At 33.2% G+C, this 14,721-nt stretch overlaps 1 protein-coding gene across 1 annotated transcript; it reads left to right on the forward strand.

Moving 5' to 3' along the window:
* Positions 1 to 433: 433 nt before the first annotated feature.
* Positions 434 to 5,506, forward strand: LOC130641680 (26S proteasome non-ATPase regulatory subunit 7-like). Its single transcript, XM_057448592.1, has 7 exons — positions 434 to 437; positions 726 to 902; positions 1,852 to 1,944; positions 2,030 to 2,127; positions 3,842 to 3,922; positions 4,001 to 4,092; positions 4,835 to 5,506. The coding sequence occupies exons 2-7, from the start codon at positions 737 to 739 to the stop codon at positions 5,259 to 5,261; spliced, it is 957 nt and encodes a 318-aa protein (XP_057304575.1). The 5' UTR covers positions 434 to 437; positions 726 to 736; the 3' UTR covers positions 5,262 to 5,506.
* The last annotated feature ends 9,215 nt before the right edge of the window (positions 5,507 to 14,721 follow it).

Consider the following 14,721-nt stretch of genomic DNA (forward strand, 5'->3'; position numbering starts at 1 on the left):
CATAGCAAGCATTACACCTAATTATGGTATCCTGAAGGGGATATCATATTTAGCTGAAACTCTGTACCAAAAATTTCTATCAATATTGAAGCTATTTGAAATTTTTCAACGAGAAGCAGTAGAGCAGCAAGAAAACCAAATATTTAAAACCAATATATCTGGAGTCACCTGAACTTTTACCAGGAAGTGGGTATATCATTGGGAATTTCTCATGCAAATCTGTGATGCTTTAAGAGCATGTATCAATCAGAACTTGCAGGGAAGTGTGTCTACCACATGATTTTATGATTATATATCTCACATTGATATGGTAATATATCTCATAATTTTGGAATGCTAATATTAAACGTTGTACATGTCATATCCGATGAGTTTTGTTGTTGCACATTGCTGAAGAGGATTTTGGAAAATACTGTGTTTGTGGGAACCTGAGTTTATGAGCCCCACACCTTGTTTTTCCAAAATTAGCACCAAAATGATGCTAGGGTAGGGAGGCCGTTCACTAAGACGTCACAATCAGATTTGAATATTTCTGAATTTTTACACTAGTCATAACTTAAAGACCAATAAAAATTTATGTACTTTTATTGCAGCCACTTATCAGGGCAACGTACCTCATCTTAAGAGGAAATAACTTATTTTTTAAACAAATAAAGAATTTACTCCGTTTTTCAAAATAATAGATAAACTATTAAAAAACTCAGAAATTTCTTGTATTTTCTTGTAGCAAGAAAAAATGTCATCCAGTGAAATTGAAAAAGTTGTGGTGCATCCACTTGTATTACTTAGCGTGGTTGATCACTTTAATCGAATGTCAAAAGTTGGCAACCAAAAGCGAGTTGCAGGTGTTCTTCTTGGTTCAGTACGTAATAAAATTCTTGATGTTGCAAACAGTTTTGCAGGTAAGTTTTTATGTGCTACTTTTTAAATATTTTTACATTTTACTGTCACTAAGTTAACAAAAATCTTCAATGTTATCAGTAGCAAATCCAGAGGGTTTGCATGCATCATTTTTTGGTGCATAGCATAGTGGTACCTGAAGCTTCCCATGATGGAGGTATGAGACAAAAAGTTTTGCAAGTAAATCGTTGTATCAAACTGTGACTTTTTGTGGAAAGGAAATGTGTTATGATGCATTGAATAATACTGTGAAAAAACATTGTTTATATTCTTAGAAGTATTTTTTGACTGCCTACAGTGATTCAGCACTATTTAAAAGATCTAGCATTCACATTGCTTTTTATAACTATATTCATTGGAATATGCCTTTTCGGAGTTAGCGCAGCCATATTTAATTTTCCCGCAAGTGGTGCAAGTTGGACTTTAAACCCTGCGTTCTTGGTAACAAAGCATACAAGAAGTACCAAAAAGAAAAGCCTTTTTTGAGAGATTTATTGCCTATCTTAGCACGTCTTTGTTTACATTTGGGTGCCAGTATTAAATCCTAAATTCACAAAGTTGTAGTACACTTTGGATTTGGAATGTTTTGGAACATTATATAATTTTGCTACAAAACAAGGTTTAAGAGGCTTAAAATACAATGCTGATATATAAAAAATAAGGAAAACTATTTCAAGAAACTGTAGCTCTCTTAAAAGAGCCTCTTCATTTTACCATTGTCTATAGGCTTCGCTACTGAGAAGGGAAGGTCAAAGTCTAACTTGCTCCACTTGCGGAAAATTAAATATGGCTGCACTAATTCCAAAATGGCGTATTGGGTTCACATTTACGTTATTCAAAATTGGAAAATATATGCTTGAAAATATTGATTTTTAGATGTCTTACTTCAATCTGGTCCTAAGATCTTGCAAATAGTCCTGTATTATGCATATAAATGTATTTATAATCTAGTTCCGTTTGATGAAGATGACAAAGATGCCAGTGTGTGGTATTTGGATCACGATTACTTAGAAAATATGGCTGCCATGTTTAAGAAAGTCAATGGTTTGTATACATTGTTACATAAAATGTATCACAGGACAAACTTAACAGACTAAAAATGCATGGTGTTGCAATATTATTTTTATAGCTAAAGAACGCGTTGTTGGTTGGTATCATACTGGACCGAAACTTCATCCTAATGATATTAGAATTAATGAGTTGATAAGAAGGTTTAATGCGAATTCTGTAGGTGGTATTCTCATAGTCGTTCTGTTTCAATTTGACCTGTATACTTGTATTAAAGCGATATCTGTATGCATTTAAAAACACTATGTTGTGGTGTTATATTGGGTATTATATTGCACTGATCAGGACATGATCAAAAATATGAGACTTCATTGTGAGCATTGAAAATTTGTGAAAAAAAATGATTTTGTCATAACTCCTCAATTTTTAGTTTAGTCTAATAAAAATTTCTCAGGGTACTATTGTACTTTACAAGAATGCGTTGGAAAGAAATTAAAAAATATCTTTCTTACAGAATTGTGATAAAAAATTAACATTGTTAAGCTTTTATCATATTTGTGAAAATCTGGATCTAATTAGAGAATCTTTTTAACTAAACTATCTTTCCATATAAATAAGAATTAGAAAAAAATAGATATTTACAAAATTTATAAGAGCGTTGACAAAATATTGATAATTTAATAACATTCCTTCTATTTGTTAATTTTTAACATTTATTTGATATAATTTCTATATTTTTATTTTTATTTGCTTTTCTTAAGATAGAAGTTTCAACTTACTAGTAATTTAAGTGATAAAATGGTCCACTGTGACAGTAAAATGATAAAACAATAACAAAAACTTCACAATTGTTAAAATATTATCATTTTGTGTCTGTTTACAAATTATCAGAGTATGTCTTCCTTTGTAGTAATATAATTTTAGCCCTTTGAGCTTTGATTATGCATAAAGAATGAGGATTTGCCGGTACTAGTTCTTCTATTGGTAAAAATTTAACATACACATAGTTCCATAACATTTCAGTATAGCTATTTCGTTAATATTTTATCGTTATTTGTTTACGTTTGAGATTTCTAGGTATCTTTAATTGTTATATAATAGACTTGCTCTAAATAAAATATCCACGAATGTGTAGTTTAACTTTTTTTTGTTTTCAAGCAATTTCGTGATAAAAATTAACAAAATCTGAACCTTAGGCTGTTATATTTTTATCAATTTTTTTGTTTTTCAAGTCAAAAATCATAAATTGTGTTCTTATATGATCCTGTTAGTATTATGTAACAAGGGAAAGTGATTAGAAAATCTTTAAAAGATTTTATGCCACTTATCTATTTATGCTATTTATCATTTCCAAAGAAATCCACTTGTTAAATTTCTATCATTTTTTTGTTTCCTAGTTTAGTGTTAATAACTTATCCAATTTTGATCCTACGGATATGGTTTCTTCAAAATGTTAAAATTTTATCTTTTTTTAAAGACAACACAAAATCTATTTTCACCAAAACTTGATGTAACTTCATAAATGATAAAAACTTAACACTGCATGTCAATGTCCACAATTCAGCCAAAAAGAGCCTCATATTTTTGATCATGTCCATCATTATTCTTGACTTAAAGTCCGTTTTCCATGCTAGCAGGGGTTAGACGAGGTATACTAATGACTTTCTTGTGTGATGTGTGTTTTCCGTATTGAATTTTGTGTTTTGTTGCATAATGTTATATCTTGCATTGTTCACCTGTTTTGTTCTGTGTTACATTGCAGGCCTTGCCATGAGCAAATAATCCTTCGTTTGATAAAGTGAGAAACTTAATTGCTATTTTCTAAATAATACCGAAATATGTACTTTGTTCTTGTAAACAAAATATGTTCAAATTTGTCTAAATTCATGACTCGTAATTTTTTACGCTATTGCATCTTCATGTTCGGTTTCAGGTTTTGGTTGTAATAGATGCAAAACCAAAAGATCTCGGCCTGCCAACAGAAGCATATATAGCAATTGAAGAAGTTCACGATGTAAGATTATAATAGTGTTTGTGTCTGCTTGCTAGCTCTTGCTCTTCTTTTTTTGCTTTATTGTTTTTTATTTATAAGGATGGCACTCCGACATCAAAAACATTTGAACATATACCGAGTGAGATTGGTGCAGAAGAAGCTGAAGAGGTCGGTGTAGAGCATCTTTTGAGGTATGTATGAGGTTTTTATAATTTTTTTTAGGATCCCTATGTTTCCATAAAAATTTTTAAAAAAAATCCTAAGAAAAATAAAACCTCTTAATTAATCCTAAAAAATCCTATAATTATCTGATTTTTTGTGAAATCTCCTAAAAATCTTTTAACTTTTTAAGGAAATATTCATTTATGAAACTCAATTTTTATAATGGGTTTTCTTTCCGTGGAATATAAGTACAAAAAAATTATATTATGCATCAGCTAATGTGGAAATTTATCATCCTAAATTCTACTACAAAATCCCAAAATAGTTACTTGCAAAATGAGTAGGAAACCTGCGTTGTTGTGTAGGGTTGTGTAGCTAATGAGTGATAAAATTCTATTATAAAGATTTCTTAGAGTGGGAACAAGTGTAGTGTAGGTTTAATGCTGTACCCAGACGTATTTTATTACCATAGGGTCAGTACGGTCATTCGCCTAAACTAGGCCAATGTCTGCAAAGCAGCGGGGTCACACATTAGTGACCTAAACTTTAAAAAGTCGTTATCGCACCAAAACAGCTCTCAGTTTCGATTAAACTCTGACTGTTTATATGCGGGGTTTTAGCTAATTCCTAAAAGATTGAAAGCTTTAGCAGATTGTAGGAGGTTGAAATAGGTAAATACTGAGAATTCATCAGATCTGAGAAATTAGTCTCCGGAGCTTACACTCTAATTATCACCTCAGTCTTATACTGTGTTTTTTTTCGACATTACAGGGACATACGGAATGTGACGGTTGGTACGTTATCTCAACGCATAACCAATCAAGTATCATCACTTAAAGGTCTTCATCAGCACTTGCAAGACATTTACGCGTACTTGGAGCAAGTCATCAGCGGTAAATTACCAACTAATCACACGATAATGTATCATTTGCAAGATATCTTTAACCTCTTACCCAATCTCAATGTGGACGAGTTCATTAGGTCGATCACAGTGAAAACGAATGACCAAATGGTCGTCATTTATCTCGCTTCCATGATCCGTGCAATCATTGCGTTGCACAATCTCATCAATAACAAAGTTCAAAATAAAGATTTAGAGAAAGAAAAAGAAGAAGGTAAAAAGAGTAGTAAAGAAGAGAAAAAAGACGAAACAAAGGACAATAAAGAAAAAACGAAAAAGGAAAACAAAAAAACTTAACAAGTTAACAAATTTATTATTTAATAAGTTTTCGCTCTTACTATGGCTAATTTTTAAAATCCTCAGTAAAAAAAAAAAAAATAATCAATTTTTATTCGATTCTTCGTCGGTTCTGTGAACAGGTACTCTGTTCTTAAGTAAGTGAGAAGGTATACAGTAACTGGCTTGTCGTTTTAAAAGGGTTTTGTTACCGAAATAATGCTCTGTAAGTTATTTGTTTTCTATCAACATAGAAACAGAAACCATTGCATGATTTTTTATGTTATCCCTGAATAACCTCATGGTAAGGAGGCATGAAATTAGTCCATACATCCAACTTTCAATGCCGGGTTTAACGGCTAGTTTATTGAATTAGGGAATTTACGCAATACTTGTTTTGGTTGAAAATAAAGACCTATTTTAAAAATACGCCATTCTGTAAAACTTTACTGCTCTTACATTTCCCTGTAAATCATGCAGAAAGAGACATAAGTCACGGTGGTTATAATGCAAGGCTTTTGAAAATAAAGCCTGTAACATTACTAAAAATGCAATTAAACTTTAAAGGTCGATCAATCGTTATACTTTGTTTGAGTTGTTCGTGTTACCGTTTGTTCGCGTAAGATTACTACATAAAGAGGCTCGTTCTTTTTTTAAATATGGGATACCAAATAAAATACCAAATAAAAACATAGAACACAGTAATTTGAATTTTTAAAAGTCACAATCTGCATTATTGATTTCCGCCAGCGCCACGCGGGGCGGAATCTTTAAAATCGGCAGATGGAAGATAGATGGTAGTCGGTGATAGTCGGTGGTACAGATTCTGTGTACTCTCACTTTATCGCATGGCATGGTTTGCAGGCTAACAGAAATATTCAACCTCGTGTCCAGATATCGTTTTTGAGAGTCTTGAAACCGTTCTCCTGCTGGTTATTGTTAGAAAGCTCCAGAAAGGACTAGACATAGTTGTTAAAAGATATTAATATTGCATTGCTCTCTGGAAAACCTTCCAGAATATATATTTACCACCAGAATTCATCTTTACAGAAAATTTGATTGGGGTGTGATTGAACTAGCTTAGGTAATATATAGGCTGGTTATATTAAGGATTTATTGAATTATTTCAATGTTTTTGCAAAGTTAACTATAGCTAGCTAGCTATGGAATTCGTGCATGCATTAGGCAAAAATGGAGTACAACATAGGCAAATTAGCTTCTAACTTTACTGATTTCAGACAGAAAAGCAACTAGAATTTGTTTATCTAACTATTAACTTCTCTTTTTAAAGCTTACCTCTCACTTCAAAACAACTAAATATCACTCTTATATATAGCATTAGTAATTTTTGTCAAGATCAGGTTAAATTTAAAATATTTTTAAGTGATTATATATAACCATTTAAATATGGTAGAGAAAAAGTGAAGCAAAAATACAATCTTCGAGTTTACACTACGTTTTTTACAATATACCAACTTTTTTTTGTTCAATACTAAGGCTGTCCTTACATGTTCTTTTGCCGTTTTCCGACTCATAATTTTATTGCAGCTTTGAGGCATGCATAATGTAAACGTTGCACCGGCTGACGTTAAAATATCAAAATAAATTGATATTTAGCTAGATGTTTTCATTATGTGTTAAAAAATTAACTCCAATTAGAGCACGTGCTTATCGCGAATTAACACCAGATGGAAACCAAGCTTAGTGACAAATATTTCTAGACCAACGAGAAAGCAATAAACTGGGGCGGCGGGTAAGGTAGAGCTTAATATACTTAGTTATGGACTGATGATCAGAAGATGTTGTCAGTTAAATTGTTACTTTAACTTTCATAAAACTTTAACTTGTTTTTAAAATAGACTAATGTTTTTGCAGCTGACCGCTACACAACAGTCACACCAAACATTGGCACCATCTTTACTAAGTTGAAGCACGTGAGCATAAATACAATCAATTAATACCGATCATTATAAACAAATATGGCAGCTGCTTAAAGTGTGTTATTGCGGGGTGCTCTGTTGTTTTTGTTATTCATTTGTTGAAAGATTTGTTTACAACATTTTTATTTAGCTATACTTCTACTTTAGAGAAAAATAATTTCAGTAAGTACAGTTTAACTCTTTGGGTCGTAAATTGGTGAAATACTGGAAATATAAACAGAATGTTGAAAAATATTGCGTTAAACTTTTTGTAGTCTGCAAAAAAATGTGTAGGTTGTTCAGAAAATGATAAAAACGAATAAGTTTTTAAGGAAAACCTAATCTATATAACTAGTCGGAAGCCCGTGAATACATCCACAGGTTCGTCGTGGTTTAATAATGCATTTTGTGTGTCTCGCTACTGCTGTTACCATTTTGCGTGACAGACAGACAGACATATACAGGAATTATAATTGCGCCCCGCCGAAGGGGCGCACATTTAGTGGACCGCGGGTATATAGTGTTTGTTGCGCCCCGCCGAAGGGGCGCACATTCAGTGGACCGCGGGTATATAGTGTTTGTTGCGCCCCGCCTAAGGGGCGCACATTTAGTGGAACGCGGGTATATAGTGTTTGTTGCGCCCCACCGAAGGGGCGCACATTTAGTGGACCGCGGGTATATAGTGTTTGTGTTGTGTATGGCAAAAAAATTTTCCACTCTTTACTTCGCGGGGGACTTCTGCTCGGTCATCCAACCCGGATCTGATATAACACAACCAGTGTGTTTGGTACCACCAAGACAAAAAAAACACCCATCGAGCAAAACTTTTTTTGTCTCGGTTTCTTTGTTGTCTCTGAAGATTTGACTGCCATAAAAAATATTAATCGAGATTCTTTTGTTATGTTAATTTAAAGCTTTGTAATATTGTCTCGTTTAATATGCTTAAATGTCACTGCAGCCCACGTGAATTTATCTTCAAGAAAAGGTTTGTTTTTCTTTGTCCAAGTTGTTTCGAAACTTGTTAACAGTAAGTAGAAGGATTACTTATATTTTATATGAAATTAAACTCAGAACGGTTTATGGCGTTGATCCAAAGGCCGCAATTTATAAATGCATCACAATTTAAAGTCAATCAAGAACAGAACATTCCGTGTATGGCCATGACTAAAACTGCTTGCATTTTGTTGGTCTTCCCTTCCCGATGGTCTGGCTTGTCGTAATAGCTTTAATGATGTAGCTAGGGAGCTAAATACTTATTTTTAAATTCTTGCATTTTATAAGTTAATAGTCGTAAAACTACTCTCACTTGTACTACAGCTATCAAGCTAGAACTGCACAAAATAGTGCTTTCATTAGAGTCCCTTTTTTCAGAAGCAACAAAAAACTTTTATCCTGCCCTGTGTAATTTTATCAACGAGGGTGCTGATAAGCCACATACACCGTAAAAAGTATAGGCGTTTTGGGTGAGTAAAATAACTTCTAAAGGAACCTTTGTGAGGCTGCTATCATGTATTCTTGCGGTCAGAATGTTCTCCTTCGTTGCTATCCGATGGAGAACAAAGTGGACTTTTCACGGTCAAACCTTCAAAGTAGCAACCTTACTTAAACAGAATTTACAAGTAAAACGTCGTTAAAATGTCGCAAAATGGCAAAAATTAAGCAGTATCTAAAACATATTAAAGATTTGACTAAAAAAAAAAGAATTCCTTGAAAAATCCAGTATTGTATTTATGAAGATTTCACCACAAAAACATTAATTACGGCATTTGTACCCCATTTCATAATGGCTGCCCGTGATTGGTTGACACGAATCAGACCGCAAGAATATATATAAAAAGATATTTGTTGAATCATGAAAAAATATTGTTGTTCATTGCACGGAACAGTCAAGTTGAACTGATAAATTAACCAATAACATAACATAGTTAGCCCTTGCAGTACAACTAGACGCTACCCACAGTATGTTACAGGTTTCTTTGTTTTCTTCCCTTTTTTATGTTTTTTCTTGAAATTATAAATGATGTTGTTGATTTATCAAATCTGACAAATTTATTAATTGAGTGTCTACCCTTTTTTGTATCAACTTGTTCAATTCAATTCGAAAACAATGACCAATCAGTTTCCTCGATAATAAACAATCAAATTTGTAAAATTCAATAAATCGATTTCAACAAAATAAGTCCTGTATTGTCCACAGGTTTGAAAATCTTGTATCGCCTGCTTAATATTATACTTGTTTAACAATGATATCAAAGCCAGCTTGACTAAATTTATATATATATTTTTATTTATATAGTATACCTTTTGTGTATCACATGGCATTGATTTGTATCTTTTTAATAAATTCTAACTTTAAATCAGATAAGTAGACAATAATTAAACAACCTAGTATTAATTCAGTTCTGGTAAAATTGTATTCTTCTTTCTCAATTTTAAATATACTTTCTTTTTCAGATCATTTGTTATGAAACCATGCACCATCAGCAGTTTCGAAAAATCTTCAACGAGAGAAATTTTTAAGGATTTTATTGGTAACTTAACAGAGTAATAATTCATTGAAATTGAAATTGTTCAGAAGTTATTATATATATTCGAATCGTGAAGTTCATACATAGCAATCCTGCATCCTGGAATTTTCGAGATCAGTTATAAAAAAATCCAGTTAAAGTTTTAACTATTGTTTTAGAATATATACTATATATATATGTAAAAAAAAATTATTTTTTATTTATCAAGTTGTATTTTACGCAATAATAATTGAGAATTAGGATACTTATGATGTGTTTATATACCCCATTGTTCTCCGTTTTAAAGTCTACTTCAAATTTCAGAATCTTTTAGGCTAATGACGGAAATCTTCAAGTCGCAGGGCTTCTTATTTAAAAATTTTCCCCTGGGCAATAAGCTTATTCACAAGCCTCTATGCAATTCCGTACTGCATTTCTATCATATTCGTCATATTTGGCGGAAAATGTTTCAGCAGAATAGCTTTCAGACACAATTTGTTATTACAGCACAAGAATTATTGGAGTTTGGATAAGTCATAAATGTATGCGTAAGTCTTTTGAACGAATTTTAACCAAAAATCAAAAGCAATGATTACGTGAAATTACACAACAAGAAGGCTAGAGGCGTTTAAAGTGTACATATATTTAATCAAGATCTAACTTTTTAGATAGAGCCTTAGCCAAATGTGAAAATAACGAAAATAATAAGTTCTAACACTGCAGTTTTTATAGATTTCAAACGTCCACCATTTTCCATTTTAATTTTAAATCCCGTTCTAAATTTGAATGTTTGAAATCGTTATTAGTAATTCGGGGCGCATTAGTGGTAACTATGGCTAGTATAGACTAGCCGTTAACCCGTGGAAAAATCCACGGGGTCGCCCGTCCTTTATATATCACATTTCGTGTTTCTGTAACAGGACGCGGTTCTCGCGGAGAGACAGATAAAATACGGCTATTATTAAAGAATGATAGATAATACAAAAGTTGTGTCCGTCTGTGCCAAGCAAAGTGAATATTATTTTTGAAACCCTCAAAAAACCGAACCGGGGTCCCTGAACCCATTTCGGAATCAAAACGTTGATGACGTCATCACAAGTCTATTCATTTTCTTGATCAGTGTTTTCAGATTTTTACGATAAAGGCAACGAGTATACAATTTTTTTTGTTCTTAATTTTAAAACCTGTATCTATATTTCACGCTATATATAGATGCAACAGGTAAAAAAAATTCTGGATAAAGTTTTGTGTACATTGCTTGGTTTTTACTGATGTCAGCAAAAGTTTTAAACCCTTGTATCTTCTTAAGAGTTTGCAGAAAACACATGATCATATAGTTTCTAATTTTTTTTTCCGATATGGACGGGATTCAGGCCTTTTAAGGAGAGGCGTGCAATAGCACGCGCACACCTCCACACACACAAAATAGGAGTTAGGCGTGCTATTGATAGCATCTGCAAAATGACAAATTTTATAAGAATTTAACCAGTGCACACACCCAAAATATTTGAGGTGTATTTTTTGGTACACACGCATCAAAATTTTTAAGAAAAGGACTGGTCATTGCTAACCCGTATATATATACTTATACAACAGCCTAACCTGAAGACCAGAATATGTAGGACCGGCGCATTCGTAGATTTCAACAGGCTAACTAGTATTTTGTAAACGTTTTTAAAGGTATAACTTATTTGGGAGTGGGAGGTAAGTTTTAAGTGCAAATTTCAACAAATTTCTACTTTTTAACTTGATTTTTTTATGTTGTTTATATATTTTGTCTATGTGATGCGTGTGGATGGCGAAACTAAAAATCACAATTATTACGTCACCCCACAGCTTATCTTATGTCTGCCAGATTAGATAGAATACCATGAGGTCTTGGTATTCTATCTAATCCCGCAGACATGTGATTTTGAACATACCTTGTCAATGAAATAAAAATTACAAGGAATTTAAATTTGTGTGTGCAGCGATTTTTAAGAATATAAAATCGCCGCATAAATATTTAGCCATGAAGAAATTATGCACGCAATGAATCACTTTTTCTTATTTTTAGGTTCGACATTCACAACCAACACTCGACAGAGTATAAAAAAGAAGAAACTCGACAGAGTATAAAAGCTAGATATTCAGACAATCAGATATTTAGATTTATTTGGTTTATTGGTTACTTATTGGTAAACTTACTGGTGAACTTACTGAAATTATTAAGCCCGCTGAAACTATGTGGTTATTAAATAATATGACAGAGGATTCTCTAGTTTTTAAAGGTTGTTTTTCTCGGCCACACGCCACCACTGCTATTGTGAACCCCGCGTATAGAAACTGCTGCGTATGGTTCTTTTACTTTTCGGTGATGTTGAAACTAATCCTGGGCCTTCCTCTGTTTTAAAGTCGGTACAGGGATCCTTTCATCAAGGGGATGTCAGGCTTGGAACTTTTATTGGCACGCAATGCATGTGTAATTCCCTGTTTGCGATCGTTTGGTCGGTTGTTAAAAAGGTTTCTTTTTGGAACTCAGGTGATCTTGATCATATCCTTTGCGAAGGAACAAAGTTGTACACGAGCCTAGGTTACACAAACCAGTACTTGAGTGCAAGTGACCTCCAAAATAGTTTGACTGTTGAAAACGAGGTCATACAAATACAAAGTTTAGAAAATATTTCTCATATTGTTACAGATAATAGCACTAATTTACGTACATTTCATATTTCATCACATTCCGAAAAAGGACAAGGAATGTTGGCCATTATAAGCGGCGTTAGTTTTGCTATAATTTGGGGGCACCCACAAATTTATTTATTTGATCCTCATAGCCGAAATAGTTTCGGACAAATAACCGAATGTGGTACATCAGTCCTTTTAAAATTTGATTCATTACAAGAAGTTGAAAACTATATACGCGAAATATATGTGTCCCCTGGTCAAGGAAGGTGTCTCAAAACTCAATATTTCAAAATACTGACAACTGGACAGACAACTGATAACATTATGCTTTCCGTTCGTAGAAAGGGAAAACTAGATCAAAACAAAAAGTACCGTAAATTCGAAAGAGGCCGAGCAAACCAAAGAGAGTCAACAAACACTTACAGAAAAACAGAACATGGCCAAGCTAAGCTAAAAAGGGGGAAAGGCAAATATCAAAAGACGGAACAGGGCCAAGCTAGACTAAAAGCGTCGATAAGCAAGTATAAAAAACGGAACAGGGCAAAGCGAGGCAAAGGGATTCCATAACTAAATATCGTGAAACTGAGCAGCATCAACAAACGCAAAAAATTGCAAAAAACCGTCATGCAGTCCAAGAAGGTAAAGCAACTAAACGTAAGCGTTTTAACATTTTGCCCGATTCTAATGCAAAAAATAAACCAATTTAAAAAATGCATTGAGAATGGACCATTTTATATTTGTGTCATATGTAATCGTTCTTTGTATAAGCGGTCAATTAAATTATTTCGCCATGTCGATTATACTGCCATTTCAGAAGAGCATTTTCGTTTCAGAATACAAAGTTTTGATGGCAAAGAATATATATGTACAACATGCCATTCAAAACTTACGAAAGGAAAAATTCCTTCCCAAGCTGTATCTAAAAATCTTCAAATATTTGATCTCCCAGAATCAATGAACACATTACGACGATTGGAAAAAATCGTTATATCCAAAAGAATTTTATTTAAACGAATTGCAATAATGCCCAAGGGTCAGTGTCTCAAAATAAATGGGGCAATCTGTAATGTTCCAATAAAAGCTGATGAAATAAGCAATGTCTTACCAAGAGGAATGGATAATAATGGTGTAGTGCAAGTGACGTTGAAGAAGAAAATCAATTTCAAATCTAACGTTTATTTAGAATCCGTAAGGCCAGATGTTATTCGAGAAGTCCTTTATTATCTAAAACTAGTTAACCCTCTTTATGCAAACATTGAAATTAATCTCACAAACATACCACATTCTTGGATTAATTTAACATCTGAACATGAAAGTAGAGAAAGTGAAAATGAAATGAGCATTGGCTTTGCAATAGAATCGACACCAAGTAATAAGATCAGCGATGTAAAAACCAAGAATGAGGATTACTTGGACGATAGCGAAGAAGAGAATGAAAATCCGTTAAACGAATATCGCTTGCCTTACCAAGAAACATCTTTTGTTCCAACTATTCCACATGAAAAAATTGACGACGGAAATATTGTTATTGCTCCAGGCGAGAATAAAATTCGCATACCAATAATTTCTGATGAGCATTGTGAAGAATTTTCCCACCCTTATCTATTTCCAACAGGTAAATTCGGATATCACACGAAAAGAGAAGTACCACTTTCCCCGACAAAGTATTTCAACCAAAGATTATTGAATTATAGACAGAAGTTTGCCTGTGATAGTGACTACATATTTTTTGCTCATGCAGTGACGCAACATCTTAATTTGAATAGTCGCATAAATATCGCTATGCAAAAAATTAAAGCGGACGGTCTAACAGCAGGAATGATGTCTTCAAATTTTAAAGAAAGAGTTAAGTCGTTTATAGTTAGTGATGACGCTTTCACGTTTATGAACACGTTGAAAGGAACTCCTGCATATTGGTAACGATTTCTTTTTGAAGTTTTGGCTATGGTAAAACAGCTAGGACTTCCAACGTTTTTTTATGACTTTGTCTTGAGCAGATTTTAGATGGAATGGTCTGGTTAAAGTCATCACTAAATTACAAGGAAATGACATATCCGAAGAAGAAATCGACAATCTAAATTACTATCAACGAACCGAGATTCTTAACAGTAATCCAGTTCTTTCAGCAATACATTTCTAATACCGAGTTGAGACCTTTTTTAAAACCATAGTTATCAACGGACCGTTAGGTATAGTAAACTACTATGCCATTAGAGTTGAATTTCAGGTGAGAGGTAGCCCAAACATCCACTCTTTATTATGGGTTGTTAAAGCACCGATTTTACGTAGCGATAATAAGAAAGAATATATTGCATTTTTGGATAACATAGTTAAATGCCAGCTTCCTAATAAAGAAAGCAACCTAGTTCTTCACAAACTAGTTTCGAC

The sequence above is a fragment of the Hydractinia symbiolongicarpus genome, chromosome 4, assembly GCF_029227915.1.
Source record: "Hydractinia symbiolongicarpus strain clone_291-10 chromosome 4, HSymV2.1, whole genome shotgun sequence".
NCBI lineage: Eukaryota > Metazoa > Cnidaria > Hydrozoa > Anthoathecata > Hydractiniidae > Hydractinia > Hydractinia symbiolongicarpus.